The sequence below is a fragment of the Austrofundulus limnaeus genome, unplaced genomic scaffold (assembly GCF_001266775.1).
Source record: "Austrofundulus limnaeus strain Quisiro unplaced genomic scaffold, Austrofundulus_limnaeus-1.0 Scaffold5, whole genome shotgun sequence".
NCBI lineage: Eukaryota > Metazoa > Chordata > Actinopteri > Cyprinodontiformes > Rivulidae > Austrofundulus > Austrofundulus limnaeus.
In genome coordinates, this window is record NW_013952407.1 from 2638354 (window position 1) to 2658012 (window position 19659).

The 19659-nt window shown below is 37.7% G+C and overlaps 2 protein-coding genes across 10 annotated transcripts in view; both read right to left on the bottom strand.

Moving 5' to 3' along the window:
- Positions 1-790: 790 nt before the first annotated feature.
- Positions 791-2450, bottom strand: rassf10b (Ras association domain family member 10b). Its single transcript, XM_014026975.1, has one exon. The coding sequence runs from the start codon at positions 2323-2325 to the stop codon at positions 994-996; it is 1332 nt and encodes a 443-aa protein (XP_013882429.1). The 5' UTR covers positions 2326-2450; the 3' UTR covers positions 791-993.
- A 4518-nt stretch (positions 2451-6968) lies between these two features.
- Positions 6969-19659, bottom strand: part of tead1b (TEA domain family member 1b) — a 52339-nt gene continuing 39648 nt past the window's right edge. For 5 of the 9 annotated variants that reach the window (XM_014026986.1, XM_014027019.1, XM_014027035.1 and 2 more), the window contains 9 exons: positions 17082-17093; positions 14936-15067; positions 14629-14675; positions 14456-14517; positions 13210-13334; positions 12312-12485; positions 9783-9923; positions 9521-9673; positions 6969-7746 (listed from right to left, as the gene is read on the bottom strand). In XM_014026986.1, the coding sequence (XP_013882440.1) occupies positions 7633-7746; positions 9521-9673; positions 9783-9923; positions 12312-12485; positions 13210-13334; positions 14456-14517; positions 14629-14675; positions 14936-15067; positions 17082-17093 (960 nt within the window). In that variant the 3' untranslated portion in view covers positions 6969-7632. Of the gene's footprint in view, positions 7747-9218; positions 9380-9520; positions 9674-9782; positions 9924-12311; positions 12486-13209; positions 13335-14455; positions 14518-14628; positions 14676-14935; positions 15068-17081; positions 17094-19659 lie in introns of all 9 variants that reach the window. The other 4 variants (XM_014027009.1, XM_014027026.1, XM_014027042.1 and 1 more) reach the window with 2 other exon arrangements.

The following is a 19659-nucleotide window of genomic DNA, read 5'->3' on the forward strand; positions in this document are numbered from 1 at the left end:
GGGACGCAGGAAGTAATGTATACTTTTGTCTTGTTTTAAGTATCATTGGGTACTCAGGTATAAAGCAGCCCATGGGTGGGTTCATCAAGGTTGGAAACCTAATACAGGTTTAACATTTGTTATTCTCTGAGCTGAAGCCAAAAGGTTTTTCCTTTTGTAAATAAATATTTAGGTGTGTAATTGTATCCTGTTGAAGAAATCTCTTCTTGCTTTGGTTCAAATTTGTGAACAAACAAAGCAAAACTTGAATCGCCATGGTTTAAACTTAATGTTGTGATCACAAGATAAGTGACTGAATTATAGAGTTGCATGAGTGTATAGGATTATATAAAGTTGACCGGTTAATAGCTGTCAATTTAAATAAGGTGTTTGGGTTAAATAGCTATTGGCTTGTGATTTTGATTTGGTTCAGCAGCAGCAGCTATAGGGAAGACAACACTTTGTTCATGACTAAGAAAGGTGACTGTCAGGATGTGAAGAAGACAACCTGTTTAAACTCTGTGTCTGTTTTGACTGCAGATGTTATGACTTCATGGTTCACAGCCAGAATGTTTGGTTTTCTTATCTCTTGGTGAGAGGAGTCAGAGGGAAAGTTGAAACAAAAACTAACCGAAAACATCTTTGTCTGCGTTGCCCTGCTGTCTCTTGTATTATGGCAGAATTGGTGGAAATGTGCTGTAAACAGTGATTTTTGTCGTATTTTATTGTTTGCATTCTTCAATTTATAACCTGCAACCACAGCCAGGGCCTTTGCTCTAAAGATAAACACACAAAATAAATCATTTCAAGCTTTTTCAGTCTTTAAAACAGTTTTATTTTATGGTATAAAAAAAACAACAACAAATTTTTGCTTATGTGAAAAGATGTTAGATTAAGAAAATATTGTTTAAGACCTGGACATAAAGTGATGTTTTTGCACAATCATTTCCATCCCTGAGACTGTAAAAGCTTTTGGTTTTGTTAAAAATAATACACCTAAGCAAGTCACCAAACTTAAACCAGTGATTCCCAAACTGGGAGGCCGTCTGAGTCCTGACTGTGCAGAGAACTTAAACCAGTATCTGAGTCATCATCGTTGAGACTGTGGTCCTTGGACAGACTTCTGTCTTGCTCTATCCACACACTTTTCTCCTCCAAAGTCCCAGTCATGGTCGTCTCCTCTGTTACGCATTTCTCCTCACCGCCTGCCCCTTCCTCCATTTCCAAACTGTTCACTTTCTCCAGCAAATCCCTCATTTCCTTTTCCCTCGCTGCGCAAATCTGCTGGGACAGCTCTAAATCGCCCCTAATAGCCTCTAAATCCGCGCTGAGCCGCAGACCGATGTACAAACTCGCATCTAGCTGCGTTTTGATCCGCTCTTTCTCCAGAAACATTTCGTTTTGGGAGGCTGAGTCTGTCTCYAAGCAGAGGAAGGATGGTACCCCGCCGCCGGGTTCTGATTGTTTGCGCCTCAGCTCCTCTTTCCTCCGCAGCATCCAGCGGCGGTTCAGCTCCTCCTGGATGTGAGCTGTGATGGTTTCTATAAGAGCTTCCTGCTCCCAAAGCCCTTCCTCTAATCTGAGCATCTCCTCGCACTGCCGGGCGTACACTTCAAACTTGGCAGAAGTCTCACTCAGAGACTTTTCGTCCCTCTCTGGGTTTGGGGCCGGATTTGCGACCATGTACATGTTCTGCACATAATTAATCCCATGTCTTTTAATTCTGTCCAAATGCACCTTTGCTTCATGTCTTTCAATCTCTACATCCAGTCCTGTAATCCTCTGAATCTGCTGTCGGATGGTATGATCCTGGGAAATGACGAGATGAACCAACGTCTCCATCTTCTCCGCGCAGGACGCATCTCTGTGCGCCGCGCGCGTCCTCTTCTTGTTGATCTTTTCCAACTTTCTGAAAGCTTTCCTCACGATCCGACGCTGCTTCTCGGGCGAAATGCCCCCCACGACAGACCGCGATGTCCCTTTAGTGACACAGGGGTTGTGTTTGCTGCGCACCACGCGCGCCTCTGCGCTCCTGGCGGCGTGGTTCTCCAAAGACGCGTCGCTTTTCACCAGCACAAACTTCACGTTCTTTTGCTCCTCTCCCCACGCGAGCCAAAGCCTCAGAATCTTTGTTTTGTTCGGCAAAATCCTCTCGAACCCGCCATATTTCTCCACAATGCAGAAAGACTGCGCCGTGGAAAATCCATGCTGGGAGTTCTGCTCCTCCAGAAGCACTCGGACAACATCCGCGCAGGTGGTGCGCTTCGACAAGCCGAGGACCAGCTTTTCTTCTCGGCAGACCCACACYGATATTTTATTCTCCTCTGGTTCTYTGGCCGATTCCATGATTGATTTCTGTTAAACTATGACCGCAAGAAAAGAAAGAAAATAAACATCCCTAACTACAATTCACGGCTGTGAGGGAAAAAAAGCGCATCAGCATCAGTGCGCGCAGAAGAGGCATGTGAGAAGTTCGGCGGAGCTGCAGGATGTAAACTCCATGAGTCTTTATGAATGTTCCTGAGGCCCAGACAGGGAAACACTCAGTCCTGCTGGCTCTGCTGGGATCACATGACCTCCGAGTCAGCAAAACCATTCAGCAATATGGGTAATCTTGTGCCGATGGAAGGATGGAGTCTTGTTTTCATTGTTTATCATCAGCTACAATTTAGCATTTAAAATTACAACTAAAAATATGTCATAACAAAATCTATGTAAATGAAAAATATGAAGGAAAAACACTTTATAATAACATTATTTAGTCTTACTTGAAGAGTAATAAACTGTTAGGCGATCTTGAAAACATCCTTAATAAGGAATCATWCAAGCTATTAACACATTTATTAACTCTTTACCCATAAAGGCTATCCTTTCAAAAAAACAATACTCACTGTTTATTCAGCAACATTTAAATAAGAATCCTTAATCCATATTATTTTCAATTTAACTGCATCTTTGATTTCTTCATGGTTGTACACATAAAAAATATACAGCTCTAACTAAAATATGTTCAGCATATTCTTTTTATTTGTTTGACCCAAACAAAAATAACTATTTTTGTTTGGCCTGATCATTACAATCTTTGCAAACAGAAACTCACTGAAAAATAATTTTCTTTCAGTGCCTGCCTCTGGTGGTGCTTCCTCTTCTACAGTGATTTACATTCAAATGAGCCTCTCTACATAAAGAGGTAATGGCTCCATCTGCTGTTGATGTGCGGTTCCTGCAGGTAAAAGCCACACAGGTGAGATGTYGCTCATCACAAAATAAAGCAGTGGTTTGTAATTCAGCACAGACATTTTATTCAAGTGACAAAAAGGAGAAGTTCATGTTTTTTTTTTCAGATTTATTAAACTTCAATTTTGCATACATAGAAAATATCTAGAAAGCTACAAAATATCTATTGTTGTCGAGAAGGCATCGTAATGTTACGGAGCGAAGACAAGACCATGAGCAGAACACGGAAACAGCACAGCTTTTTTTCTCTTCCTTGCTCCAACACTTTTTATGTTCATGGAAATGAAAAGATATCACACATCTGTACCAGGAAAAGCTAAGGGATACCTTTATACAAAACACCTCTTTACAAATAAAAAAAATAAGAAAAGAAAAGTAGAAATAAAAGAAATCTGCACACAAAACCAAAGTGAGTGAATGACAGCTATGTGTCAAAAGTCACTTTAAAGCCACCGTCAGAGATAGTCATAAAACAGACAGGTACCAGCACCTACTCTGAAAACAAAAATACAAATAACAAAAGCTAAAACTGCTGATATGTTTGTAGCATGATTGAACTTAATTGTGTCCGTGTCCACTTTCCTTTCAAGTGGTCCAGCAGAGGTTTGTTTGTGCCGTCGGCGGCATCAGTCCTGCTGTTTTAGTGTTAATACATCAGCAGTGCAGCAGTGACAACATTACCATTGTAATGGACTCGCAATATACAAACAAGGTCATCACAAAACCAAGTGTACAGGTACACATAAGAAAACAAGAACAACTCACGCTACAGTATTCAATTAATAAATGTGAACAGATACGCTGGGCAAACAGAAAAGGAAAGRATTTTACATCTCCACGCTGTCCACAGGACTGTGGCAAAAAATAAAAAATAAAAAAAATACTGAACGACTCATCTCTGCATCCTCCAGAGTAACCGTCGGTAATTATTTAACAACTCTTCGATTAAAATATCTAAAACAATTCTAATCTTCGTAAGAAACAGTAAAACATTTTAGTAAATATGATCCTTACAGTATTACCATTGATGCCCCCATTTATTCTAATGTAGCAGCTGGGAAAAAAAATCAAGTTTGTCGTGTTTAGAAACAGATTTAACCATAAAATGTCTTTAGAGTTGTTGTTTTTTTTTTTTGCTGTAGAATTTCTGCTATCTAACTTTAGATTCAAAAAGTTTTAGCAAATAAAAGTTTAACAGCATTGTGTGTAGATCATCAAAAGTAACCTTTTTTTAAGATTTTCAATACATGTGAATGTGTGTTTAATGAAACATAGAAACTTTAGTGTTTCCAACACTTGAGCCTGCAAGTGTGCATGAAGCAGTGTTTTTGATTTGACAACCTGCATGTTGTCAGCAGGTGTAAAAAAATAATAATTAAAAGTCTTTGAGCTCATGCAAAAAAAAGTGATTTCTTCAAATACATATTTTTAAAAATCCTTTTACATCGTAATTAAAATGAATATATGCTTTATTTAGTTAATCATATTTTTCTCCTGTTATCAATCAGTCCTCAGTCCTTTTAAAAAAAGGCAATGTGGTGATTGGTTTCATTCATATCTCATTTTTGGTCTAGTGATTTTTCTTTTCTTTTTTTCTCTTCTTTTTTTATGCTCGATCATTTTGAAGGAGAAAACTGAAACCAAAGGCACTTTCTCACTACCACGTAGGACATAACAAGAGTCTCCAGGTTACTTTTTTTTGGTGTTCTGCAACAGGAAAGGCGGTGTTTGTAGTACACATTAGTGTAATAATAAAAAACTTGTTAGCAGAGGTCATCTGATTAGTGTTTTTCAATAATTGATGTCATTTCTAATAAAAGCAGCTGATGAAAAAAATGTATAAAATTAATTATTTTTTGTTTTAACACATAAACGATTTATTACTCACATGTATTATAGATTAAATACATTAAAAACAAAAATAAAAAAATTGTAACTTAAGACATTTGAGCCAGTGTTACTGGTAATGGTTCGGTGTGTGAGAGCAGGAACCAGTCAATCAGAAATACTCAAAATCTTAGTGATTTGAAAAGGTTTTGCGTTGTCACACAGTCTGCTGCTCATATCTGTGATTTTTTWAAAGAACTACAGAGACCATTAGAGATGATCCATTAAAGTTAGGATCACATATTTCATCAACTTCTCTGGGGTCTGTCAGTAGCTGCGTTTCCATTGCAAATTTGCGCAAAACTTTGTCGATATTCTGTTAATGTCGAAAAAACAGTTTCACAATTGCAGTGTTTCCATCAAGTAAGAAATTCTATCAAAGTCACGTGTGAATACGTTTGTTCTCGTGATAAGTCATTACAAACATGGCGACAATGGATGTAAACACATAGCATATTGCTACCGCGACATTAGCGCTCATCATCAGAGGAGACGTCGGCGTCTTATCGAGGCTTTCGAGGGACAAGCTCCTTATACTTGGGAGCGGCTACACATGCAGCGTTTTTGGGAAATTGTAGTCAGTGAGTTTACTACTTTCTTTTACAACTTCGTTGATTTCACTACTTCTGCTTCCTGTTGTCGTCTTCCTCGTCATGTTTTTCGCCAGTAGAAACAGCCGGTTGTTGATCACGTGACTCCCGTGATGCGAAAAACGTGTTTCCATTGCAGTTTTGCGAAACATACCAATTTCGATATGGCCGAAAAACCAAGTCATCCTAGCGCAAAACCATTTTGTTGAAAAAAGGAAGTTTTTTTMAAATTGACGTGTTTCCATTGAGCAAATTTTATTTTTGAAATTCTAATTTGCGCGTTTTCATGGTCAGTGGAAATGCAGCTAGTGTTATATTAGGACAAAAAAAACACCCTGTCATAGAAAGAGCATTGATAAGAGGGTGTGGTGTCAAATGTAACACTGTGACGTCCACAGAACAGCTCTTTTATTTGGCTCTGGCATAATTGATTATTTAAAAATTATTTCAAATTTTGCAAACAGAAATAAAAAAAATATGTTTTTCTCGGACTGCACAAATATATTTTGTGAACAAAGAAGTTCTTTCTGTGCGGTTTATCCAGAAAATTGACTTAAAATCTATGAGATGAAAATGAGTTTATCCTAAGGCACTGAACACTTCCACTTTGGCAGATTGTATTGAACACACACTGCAAACACAAAGAGTCGTCTAACGCAGAGAGATCACAGTTTTAGTGTCGTCGTTTGGAGTTCGCACATAGCTTTGACATGTTTAAGGCTTAGGATTGATGCAGGCAACAGAAACATGGGGACTAGCTGTGATCATAAAGGCAGCAGCTCTCTGACGGGAATTATTCCACTAAAATCCAACAAGATAACTTAAGTCCGTTTGGGGGGGGGGCAATGTCAGAGCATACAGAACAAGGCAGGCTGCCTCCAAGTGATTTGTAGTATGACAGTCATTTAAACTGTGGTTTTAAAGCCACAGAGCAAAAGAACACTCAAAAAACAGATTGCTGGATTTATTTAGCTAAGTTACATCAACTTTCACATTTATAAAAAAAACTGAAAGTTGCTTTACTTTTACTCAACTCATTTGAGTGGAAATTGTTGGCGTAACTTAGTTAAGTAAATCCAACAATCTGTTTTTTGAGTGTACACATCAATAAAGTGAGCAACGGGAGGGGAACAAAGTGCTTTTGGACCAGATGAGTCCAATTCAGAGTCATTTTAAAAGTACTTTCACCTGTCGAGAAACTAAAAACTCTCTAATCAGTTGTCACAGAGAAAAGATTAGTTCGTTACGACAAAAAAAAAAACACAAAACAAAACGTAGCAGTGGATGTTTCTATATTTATGGAGCAGACGCAGGTAAAATGTTTTGTTTTCACAGTGCATTTACTCTCTCGTTGGTGTCTGAGGACTGGAGTGCTTCGACACAGATAAACGTGACTGAAAGCCAGTTTTGTTTGCTTTAAAAACAATAATCTTGCAACAACCACTTGCTTTCAGCTACTGCATGTATGTAGTGTTGTGTTTCTTTGGGAAATCTATTTGCTGCGGGTGCATGTCTGTTTATCTACATTATTTATTTTCACAAATACGCACACACATACAAAACGTTCCCAAGACTTACTGTACAGACCACCACCAGCTGCTAAATCCTTTTTTTTTCTTAGTTTACATAACAAAGCAGAAGACAACACATATTTCCGTTTACCATATCAATCTGTCTTTTGACAGGGCCACTCTTATAACCATCAGAGTCAATTGAACATATTAAAAAATAAGAAAATTCCCATAAAACATAAAAACAGCTGTACCGTATTTCACAGCTACAGTCAAATAAACACTTGAATCAGACTCGTGACAAACGGACTTCACCTGACACTTCAACCATTGCAGGTTTGACTTTCACGTAGAGGCACTGCCACTTGTTTTGAGGTTGGTAAGTCCTTGAAAAAAAGATCTGAGCGTCTTAAGAGTGGCTGAGGCTTTCATTCCTTTACCAGTCTGTAGATATGATGCTGGGCGCCGTGCTCGCTGTTTGAAACCTCAAACACGCACGCCATACATAGCAACGTCTCCTGGGTGTCCCTGTTTGACACCACCTGCAAGACAAAATACATCAGATTATAACACATTATGAGCACTAAAGCCTCTAATGTCTAACAAAAACAAACCAAAAAAAAGTTGTGTTTTCCTGCTAGCTAGACACTTTACGATGCAACGTAGAACACTGGGGCTGCCCGATGATATGTGAAACACTGCATTATGTAAAAAAAAAAAACAAGTATTACTATCTTTTACCTTTTAAATTTGTTAATTTGTTGCACTGAATCATAAATTTTAATTTTACATTTGATTTAAAAGCTCATTTTATATTAAATTAAGTTACAATGGCGGGCTGGGCAGAAGTCACCGGTGGGCTGAATGTGGCCTGTGGGCCGCCAGTTGAACAGCCCTGCCATAGTATATACACTGTAAATCAGTGGTTTTCAAACTTTTAAGCTTCTGGCCCAGAAAATTAAACTTGCAGAAACTTGTGACCCCAGATATTACTGGTTTACTTTTGCAAAACTTGCTAATATTGGCATCATAACAAAAAAACAACCCTAATAACTACAATACTAATTCTATTCATTTATGATTATTGTAAATTAAATTATTTGCAATTCCATTAGCAAATTATTTGCATTTAAATTGATGTCTGGAAATCATCTGGGGACCCTCACTTGATATTTTGTGACCCAAAAAAGGGATCACGACCCCAACTTTGGGAACCAATGCTGTAAGTGAAGCATGTTCTTTTATAKCTGATGTAAAACCAAGCTTGACAGAAACATTGCTTTTTTTGGTCATGGAATGAAAAGCAATAAAAAAAACCTTGTTAAAAACTGTTTATTTAAGAATTCTTTGAAAGCAATGGGTTAAAGAATAATGCCTAAAAATTGTAAAAATGAAGCAAAAATCATCGAGTTAAATCAAAATAATCTGCTTTTTTTTGGTTTGGTTTATGGATCCAAATGAGTTTTTTTTATATAGTGTTTCTAAAATTCAAACTTCGTGCCAATTCCCATACCTGACAATGATTTTTGGAGCCTTAGTGCTTCATTACATGTATCGACACCTTTCTAAAATGTTAATTTATCAAGAACCTCCAAAAAATTCATGTGGTATATTTTRGGTTAAAAAATGATTTAGGTGATTGTTTGAGGAAGGTGACCATGTTTAGGGAGTGCAGTGCATTTCTTTTTTTAAGAAATGCGGAAAAAACATGTTTAGATTTACTTTAAATGTTTAAGTCCTCAAAAAGGAGAGATTTTTATGGCAATATAAAATATCTGAGTTTGAATAAATTCACTTTCTCTGTGCTCYGCTCAGAGTGTGAAACACTTTGTCTCTTGCAAGCACTCTCTTTCRAGCCTTTAACAACTGAGTGAGAGGTTGACCACTTTTTAATCTACAACTATTTCTAAAAGCATCTCAGATCAGTCTAAGTAGACTCATAAAATGGCTTTACTGACTTTAGATGCTCTTGGAATAAAAAAACAACCCTAGTTGGTTTTGCATGCACACCWACATGAACAGATCCGTCTGTCTTTTTTAATTTTGTTTCTTCTTTCTCTGCAGTGGTGAATGACACTTAAGACCTCATGTGATGGCTAATAACAGGGGTTCTGCCCTCTCTTATTCTCTCTTTCCCCTTTCGATAATGAGGCTCCTGGGATGGTGTTTCATCCTCTGAGGAATGAAAGGAATGTGAGAGCAGCAAAAAAAGAAAAAAAAGACAACTGCAGCCACCAACGCATCCTGACAGAAAGGAAAAGAAGAATGAGAGTCCAGCAGAGYGACACTGCCCACTGAGGTTAGAGAGGTGAATACCAATAAGATGGTGAAGTTCTCCAGAACGCTGTTCATCATGTATTTCTCTGGCAGATGTTTTAGTTTGTGGATGAAGTTGATCATGTATTCACACATGGGGGACCGGCTTATCCGGTAGACAAAGCGTCCATTCTCGAACCGTGCATATTCAGTCTAAATCAAACAAGAGAACAAATATGCATGAACAACATTGCCGCATTTTAAATTACAGCTACTGGTTTCAGTTGTAGGATTAAAACAAACTAAAAAGAAGACTTTTTACCTCGACTTTCTCAACAACCTGCTTGCCAAAGGAGCAAACCTTTGTCGAACATGTTATGGTCATGTTCTCTGAACTCTCATACTGACTGGTCACTCCGTAGAAAGATCCAGTCTCCTCTTGAACGTTGCAGTTCAAGTCAGCCTGAGGACAACATGAGAGGAAATGTTCAACATTTTTTATTTAGCGCTGCTTGTTCTAYATGTATCATTTTTTTAAAAAGAGGAACAACATTTAAGAAATTGTGTCTGTAGAGAAAGAAAATGTGAAATCAGTTTTAAGTCAAAGTTTTTTACAGACTCAAGTTAACTGAAAGAACAACAGAAAACTGGAGTACTTTTCATATAAGAGGTATGAGTAACCTTAAAAATAAAATAAATACATGCATATATATATATATATATATATATATATGTCACCACTACAATATGTTGCACAAAGCTGTATATGAGGTTACTGAAATCACAAATGCATAAACAAAAACGACTTTTTTTTTTACCAGAACCACAACCAGCAGGAGTCTGCACTCAAGTCGTCTTAAACCGTTGCATTTCAGCTCATTAAACTCAGTGTTTGTTTTTTTTTTGCTTACTTTAAATGTTTTGCATTAACAATTATTAAACAATAGTACAACTGTTATATGTGCATTTGAATAGGGCTGGGTGAAATGGATGAAAAATGTATCACAATATAAACGTTTCATAACAGTTGATATTGGTAATTATCGATTATTATTTTTTTGTTTTATCTATCCGAAATAAAAACCAGGAGAAAAAAGGCTGATTAAAACTGCCAAACTGGTGAGAATGCTGTGAGGTTCTGGACTGGAGTTAAGTGACATTATAAATATTTTATTGGGACAAWTTTTTCATGGATATTGATCACATGTCTATCACGATATATATTGTTTTCTATTAATATTGATCACGTTTATTGCAGTATACATTGTTGTTGAATTATTGCCCAGCTCTTCAATTGAACATGAAATATYTGAAGTTACTSCACTGTAAGTTGGTTTAATAAACARAATTTTGCATAAATATTTCAAAAATGACAGCTTTATTACATTTGAGTAAGGGTGCATGATAAATGGTAAATGGCCTGAACTTTATAGCACTTTATCAAGTCCAAGGACTCAAAAGTGCCTTACATTACAGTCATTCACCCATTAATACACACATTCACACACTGATGATGCTCTATGTGGTCCTCTGGTACAATAAAAACAAAAAAATTGTGTCCTTTTCCATCATTTAGGTTGCCCATTCCTGTTTTAGATTATACTAAAAGTATCAGTTATTAGCACAGAACTTGTACATTAAAACTTATCGGTGAGTTTTATAAAAGAAACAGCCGATCCTGAAATCTTGATGGTTGTACAAAGAAGTGAGATTAATGGTTTAGCCGACTATGTTCAGCTGAAAGTCAGAGTTTTTGGAATCACAAAGGAGGCTTTGTTTCAGCCTGGCTAGATCACCATGGCACCAGAGTTTCTGATTAAATTGTCTGCAAYAAGCTCTATCCGTTCTCTGATTCTGTTTTATGATAATATCCCAGACAGAAAAAATCATACTGAAAAAAGCATTTAAATGTTATCAAACAGAAGGATTGAATTTTGATGCCTAAAGGTCCTTACACATAYGAAGCAGTACGCACCTGGTTCACTGCAGGTGGTGTGCCAAGATCAGAGGAAAAAAAGAGCGCTCATGTTAAAAAAAAACTGTGCTCAAGTTCAGAGCTGGCTGCTGGGATCCGAACAWATATCCAGGACGTAACTTGTTTCCCAGCCACAACTTGAACGCAACATTTATTTATCAAAGAAGAAGAACTGATCTGACGTTAATGATGAGCTGAAAACCCAAAAACCTTTGAAAAAGTATGTTAATGTGTTTATATTGAAGTGGGGAAAAGAGAGACTAACAAGAGCTAAATGAAGTTACATTAAAAGGCTGATTTACAAGGTTGAACGGGCCTGCTCCTGGAGGGCAGCCTATCTTGGCCCTGAACATCCTGTTCATTATGGAGACAAAAAAAYGAGACATTCTCCCAACAAAATTCTCCTCCTTCATTAAGCAAAGCAGTTACACGTTCATTATTGTGCAGATTCTGCCTTTCATTTGAAATTTAGATTTGTCGGTCACTTCAAAAGGAATTTGAGGGGACTTAGTCCAAGTGTGTACGGGGCCTACTTTGTTGGCTGCCGCTTGTTAGCATTTTACATCAGGGAGGAAATACATACAATGTTTATAGAGCCATTAGGAGTGCAACCAGGTCACTCCATTGTTTGGAGATATTACACTGAATTAGTGAGTGCTTTGATCAAAAGCTCTCCTGCTATGCAAGTCCAAATATAGCAGAGTGCATTCTGCAAACATTAAGWGAGCAATCTTCTCTGTGCAGCCTGATTACTCTGAATCACTGAACACAAACCTGAACACTGTGTTTCTGAACAGGGTGTCAAAGGTTAGCGTCATAGCACAACTAATATTATAAAACAGAAAGCAAACATGTTGGTTTATGAATTACACTCACCCAGAATTTTATGAGGAAGAAGGAATTCTGTGGGCCTTTTCCATAAAGCTCCTTCAGTCCTCCTTTCTTTTCTGGAAATTTATCATAAATCTGTCGGATGTCCACCGATTCCAGGAGGGCGTCGCTGTAGGAATGATTTGTCTGGCCGATGTGCACAAACAGGTGCTTGTTGTACTGAAAGAGCAGGTCAAMTTAAAATAAGCACATTGTGTTTCAAAGAGTCTAAAATGTTTAAAATTAGTTTCAGAGAAGTCGAGTCGAGTACAAGTCTTACAATCAAAATAAAGGAACTAAAAAAATTCATAAAAAAAATTCAAGGTCTGAAAAAAAAAATCAATATTCAGATATTTATCAGTGGATAAATGTTAAACACATGAATAGAAGCTTGCTTTGACAAATAACCACAATAAATAATTCGTAACATAACTATTTGTGATGTTTTTTAGTTTTCTGTCTGAACTTTAAGCAACTTTATTTTTTTAGGATTTACAAATAAATAACTATCTGCTCCGATGAAACCCAAAATGTTGCTGCCTTCTTTGTTCTTGGCAAAATCAGGAATAAAACACTTCACTCAGATTTAATAACTTCAGTTGTGGTGCTAAAAACTTGAACAAAAAAAAAAGAATCTCTATCCTTGAATGAGACAAAGTATCACACTGAAATAACTCTTCCTCCACAAACTAACAGCACACAAACTGACTTTAGTTTTTTTCCAATTAAAGAAAACAATCTTAATATAAATGAATTTATTAATTTAGCAGATTTTAATGTGTATCTCTGAAAATCTGACTTTTTCCACTCAGCTGACTCTTTGCCTTTATATGAAGGAAAACACTGACTCAGAAGTGAGAATGTTCACCATCAGAAACAGGATTTAATCTACTTCTCTACTCACTGAGTCTGGGTCTCTCTGCTGCTCTAGGAAAGCAGAGAACTCCACCAGTCGGAGTTTAGATGTACCGATGGAGCGGCCCTGCCACGCTGGAGCCGTGGGTGSTGGAGCTGCTGGGGGTTCATAACCTGCAGTTCCACAAAAACAGAGAATCTTCTTCTGTCTCTGCATTGTTTAAGAGTATAATCTTAGACATTCATGTTAAAATCAAACAAAAAAACAACAACAACTAAACCCTGTGTTAGAATAAATAATCATGAAATAAAATCGGTCTTTTATTTTGATATCTTTTAGTTAAAAACCACGTCAGTTTTTACTGACTTGTCATAATTATTGTATAATATTTAGCATTATGTCACACAGTATGTCCTGATTCATCTCAATAACCCAGGTAGAAAAATCTAAAAAGAAAACTGAGTTGGTCCACTGAATGAGTTCTTCTTTGTAGGAAAAAAAATGTTTGGTCTCTTCTCCAAGAGACTTCCTCAGTCTGAGGAGTTACAGGCGAGCTCAGATTTATAAAGCAGTAGTTTCGCAGGGTGGACAAACAAGTTAACTATTTGTTAAACAAATTAACGATTGTCATCAAGAGGTGAAACGTTTTTTTTTTTTTAAAAGAACTCATCTACCTACTCAACATTTTTTAGATTATACTGCATGTTTTTCGCATATGAATTATTTATTATAATTTACATTATGTTGTACTTTTGCCAATTTATCATGAAAATTTAGTCAATGAAATGCCTTTTTTCTCTCCCCTGATACGAAGCAGAGCTGTAATTATCCTGGGAATACAAATTTATTGTCCTCATATCAAGTATGTTTAAACTAAGTTCTGATTAGATTTCACAAGTTTCTTCAATTTACAGCAAGAAACCCTGCTGATTCTCCCAGCAAGTTTAAAGTCGCTACAAAATAAAGCTTCAAAATGTTTTAAGTTATTCATCGTATAACTGACAGTAACTAATACATTTTTTATTGATACTACACTGATGGAGGTGCCAAATGAATCAATTCGGAACTATACGGTGATGTAGATCCCCTGTGGACAGCTGATTGGTCAGAGAATCATCACCTGTGGGCGTGACCAACAAGATTTTTTTTTTGTTTTCTAAATTAATTTGTCAGAGGTTACAACATAGATAAAAATATCTCTTCTTTTGAGCTCATATTAAAAACAAGAGTATGTTTATTAACCACGAGTATAAATGGTGCACGTTTTARGATGTTTAATCAAGTAAATTCTCACTTGAAATGGCTGTTGTGACCGTTGGCTGGATGGGATAAGGTTGCTGGGTGAAAGGCTTAATACTGAAACAGAAAAAAGAGCCCCTTTTAGAGGAAAGGAATAATGGAAACACCAAATGTTTTGTCATAAAATGGAAGAATTTTATCGTCTGACAAAGGAAGTGTGACACCTACTCTTGTGAGGATCCTGGCTGACCAGTCGATATCATCCCCTGCCATAACTGAAGGTTTAAAGCACAGAAATACACAACAAAAACACGGCAGCTGTTAGAGACAAGATCAAAACAACTCTTAGTGCTCAGTGATTGTAGTTATCTTGACTACCAACCCGTTTGATCATTGTTTATCAGATTGGAACAGTTGTGCAAAGCTGTAGTGTGTAATGTGATTTGGCCCGAGTGTTAGTGTAGTCGTCCCCACAGCTGCCCTGGGTGACGGTGGACAGAAGAGATCAATAACAGGGTGCCAAAGGGGCTCTTACCCCTGCTCCAGGGAAGGCAGGACGGGGGATGCCTGGCAGACCCAGTTTGTTGTGAATAGCTGTGGCAGAGACAATCTGAGCCGATGACATGGAGGCCATACTCTGGAGGGCTTTGTCCTTCACGGCTTGGTCCTTTAACAGAAGTCACAAAAGGCTTAACGCTCACACAGAAGAGAAAGGGGGAGGAAAGGGGGGGCATGTTGCTGAGGTAGCAACAACCAGACTGTAAACAACACACTGAAAGCACCACCGACCTCTCTCACAACAGTAAAAAGCAAGCAGGTTAAGAGAATCAGCATCAGCATTGCCATGCTAAGGGGAGCCTTGTTTTGAAGGTATGCACAAAACAATAACCTTCAAATTCCAATTTTCTGTGGCAAATAGTGGTATGCACTAAAATTAAAGTTTACTTGCCAYCTAATCTTTCAGGAAAATTGTTTTAAAATGCTCATTCGAAGGCACTTCTCTCAAGGCTGCGTTTGTCTGTATGGTTAAAAAATAAAACCCTCATCACACATAAACATTCTCACCAATTCAAGCAAAACTGAAGGACGATGAAACAACTTTGTCAAGAGCAGCTCCAGGTTCTTCTTTTTGTTTCATCTTTGGTCCAGGAATTTCAAAAGAATTCAGGGAAGACACAATTATTGTTGAAAGTGGTAAACATGCTGGTGATGCTTAATTAATATGGGAACTAAGGGTCTTTTCACACCTGATAGTCTGGTAGACTCGGTTCTATTGGGGACCAAAATTGTAACATTTGTTTACATTTTCAGTTGGTGTGGTTCACTTTCACACTGCTCTGTGCCAAACAAGCTAAACCCTTTGAGCACCAGAAAATGTCGGTTTTCACACAAGGCGGCTGAGACGGCTCCYTATGCAGCCCAWTCTCACTCCTGATTCGTCAACATATTGATGCTTSGTCAGGTACCGTCCAGGTTTGGACGCGTCGGGTACCCKCCTCGCYTCAGCTATTAACGAAATGAGACTGAGGAGGAGGAGRGCACTGTCATATTTTTGAAAAGTGTAGGAAATGTGCAAACACTAACCGCCCCAGGCCCTAAATTGAACTTCTATTAGCCCTATACAGCCTATCCCTGACCTCAGTACCTAAAATTAACCATTAATCCTGATCCCGCATATTAACCACAGACTCCCAACCCAAAGACCCCTATGTGGCGAAACCCGGAAGAGCAAGGGGTGGCAATGACTGACACCAGGGGGGTACCCGACGCATCAAAAACTGGATGCAGAMGGAACCTGATCAAGTGTCAATATGTTGACTAGTCGGGAGTGAGAACGTGTTGCCATATGGCARGACGTGTCCTGAGTCTGAGTGCATTCAACTTCATAGCAATGATGTCCGCTTTATAAAGACGTCAAGCAAGGTATACGAGTATCTTTCTTATACAACAGGTTAGAATGAATGCATCCCAGCAAGAAGGTCTTGGGTTCGATCCCAGGTTATGACCTGGGATGTTTCTGTGTGGAATTTGAATGTTCTCTTCGTGTCTGTGTGGGTTTTCTCCAGGTACGTCAATTTTGTCAATAGATTGCTTTCAGGCCCAGGCCTCCCTTGCAAAAGAGGTCTCTGATCTCAACGGTATTTGCCTGGTTCAATTATTAGTCCCCTTGGCACTCACCGATGCATTCAAACCTCACCAGAGTTCACTTGAACTGAACAGAGACCTATAGGTTTGTAGGCAGACCAGATTTAGCTTCTAAGTCTGCATAAGAGTTTGATTACACATGCGCACCTTTCCAAATGAAACAACTGAGTTAATTACAGGGAATGCACACTAAATGTAAGAGAAGGCCTAAAGAAGTGCATTGTATAATTCCCCCTCTCTTTTTAGGCAAAACTGGGTGTTATTTGGAGCCATATTCAGCCATTAGCGCACCCTGGCAATCCCCATGCACAATTACTGGTGGCAGAAGCTACAGGTAAGCATGCTGGCAGTGGATGTTGGTGAAGCAGACAGTGCGCTTGCAGGTAACGGCACACATGGATGCCAGTAAACAGAGATCACAGCGCAGCAGATGTTCTGTCAGTAAGGCTGGAGCACAAACGCACAAGTAGCAGCATAAACCAAAGCAAGCCCTAATTGCAGCTATAAAATGCATCACAAAAAGATAAAATACTTACCATACTTGTCACCTAAATGCAAACAAAAAGAATTTTAAGAAATGACTGTAAGTAATTAAAATCAAAGTTATGCATAAATAATGCTCAACCTTTTACAATCCTTTCACTTTTACTTCAGAATGCCTAGCCTTAGCACAACACACACATGTGAGTAATCAACAAAAAGGATAATAAAATTTGCATTCACAAATCAGTCTACTCTATAATTTTCACAATCTGATCAGTAGTCATCATCATTAGAGACGAAACAACAGAACAGTAGCCTAATGACTGTAATTTTGCTAAAATGTTATGGAAAAGACCCGAAACAGCAGGTTTTTGAAGCAGTCTAAATGAAGGGTACAGTTGTATTTCTTTTTGCCACTGAACTCTAATTTGCTTTAAATGAGAAAAGACAGGGATTCATACAAAAGCTGTCTGTTTTTCTTCAGACGGCCGCCTGTGCCCCTGAAAGACCAGGCATTGATGTGGCTAGCTGCTTGTCTAAATCAGCACACACACACACACACACACACTTACACACACAGATTTAATGAGGGTTCATTAATTCATGTTGAATACTGGGAGAGGAGCAAAGTGTGAAAGTCAAAATGTATAGTTGGCTGTCAGAGGAAAAAAGACAAAAAATTGGCACATGGGTAGAGTGTCCTTTGATATAAAAATACCCTTAATACAGGTCAGTATTATTCAAGATTATTTCTTTCACAATGCCCCTATCCCATTTTAATCTGCCATTCTGAAAAGCTTTCCTTCATGGTTTTAACAGATTTCACCATTTCTGAAATAACTGACAGGAACGCTCTGAAATGATGACACCTGAACTGGGAGGAGGGAAAGCAACTGACAGCCARGGCATAGTGAAAATCTGAAGTTTTCAACAGATTGAGGGGAAAAAAGACAAGAAAGCAAAGAGGGCATTTCAGAAACAGCCAGCTTCACAGCCATTCTCCACTCTGAATGTGCACCGCGGAGACTTTGACAGCCCTAAAAAAAGTTGTGTTTCATCGTCAAAGGAAGCAGAGGTGTAATATCTTCTTTATTTTTTTTCTTCAATACAGACACCCCCTTCTTTTGCCATGCCCCCTTTTTATGGAGTTCACTTGGTAAAAGATGAAAGCAGACAGTTCCCCTCACAGAGGCAGCGCTCAGCCACTCACCAACAGCCAATGCCAGCATGCTTCGCAAGAATTAAACTCTTATCCCAAATTAGCACAAACACTTAGATTGACATTTTGTGTTTGACTGTTTGGTCAATATACAGTTCTGTGTTATCAGTTTATAAGAAATTCTACTTTTTACATTAATAACAAAAGGTTTTTTACTAAATTGGAATTATTGCAAGTTTTTATTGTTATCCAAGGCTTAATCTGACTACCACTGGGATGCAGATGGAAACCTTTTTATTGTTTTTGTACTGCTCCGTTTTGTTTTTCAGGAATCCAGCTGTCAAGACTTCAACAATTGCCTGATTTTTCATTGAACACAAAAAATAAATTTAGTTGTGGGAGAAAGAATGAAACACCAGAGCAAACTTTTTTTGCGTATGTTTTGCAGCTCGATGAAATTTTGAGGATCCATTTGATGATTCCTCAAATATCCCTTTAAATTTTCAGGGTGTCCTAGACCAGTGATTCTCAACCAGGGGTACGCGAGCATATTACAGGGGGTACATGGAAAAAATTTCCCAGGTGCGTAAAAAAATAAATAAAAATAGGATTGGGATATGTAGTGCCTTATGATTTCCACAATGCAGAAAATGCAGATGGAATCGACACAAAARGGAATCCAGTATAAAACYCGTAATCTCACMGAATTTGCTCATTTGGGCGAGTTTCTGATGTATTTTGGACGCTGCTGCTTCCTACACCCGTCAGTACCTGGTTTATTTATTTAATTACTTATTCACTTTCAAGGCAACATTTTTATCTTTGTTTAATTTGAGTTGAAAATAATAAAATGCCTGAGAATTAAACATTCTAGGGAGTTAAATAAATAATTTTTATTTAATAATCACTTTTTGTACAGTGTAGTTTTGGAGAACCATCATCACGTTCGACTGAGGGGGTACTAGTGGTATGACAACATGGCTTAGGTGTAGAGTTGTAAAGTAACTAAGTACAAAATACTTCTTTACTGTACTTTAGTATAATTTTTGGGTATCTGTACTTTACTTGAGTAATTATTTTTACTTTCTACTCCTTACATTTTTAAAAAAGGCAAGAAGTAGAAAGTTGTTACTTTTATTTCATTTTTGCTTGTTTTCATTCCAGCTTGTTATTGTAAAAATAAATACTATACATATACAGTAAATTGTGCCTCCTATAGAGTGAATTTAATTGTGGTTGAATGAGAAGTATAAATATACAAAATTCTGATACAGTATTAGTTTGTACACAAACAAATCATGTCATACTCCAGCAGGACATAATCATTAAAARAAAAGGACTGTACTTAAGAAGTATCTGTATTTCATGAATTATATTATTGCATTTGGCCGCAGCCCTCWGATAGATTTTCATTTTGGAGAAAAGGTTTGTGCAGCCTTGATATATGTACATAAACTGAAACAGACTAGTGC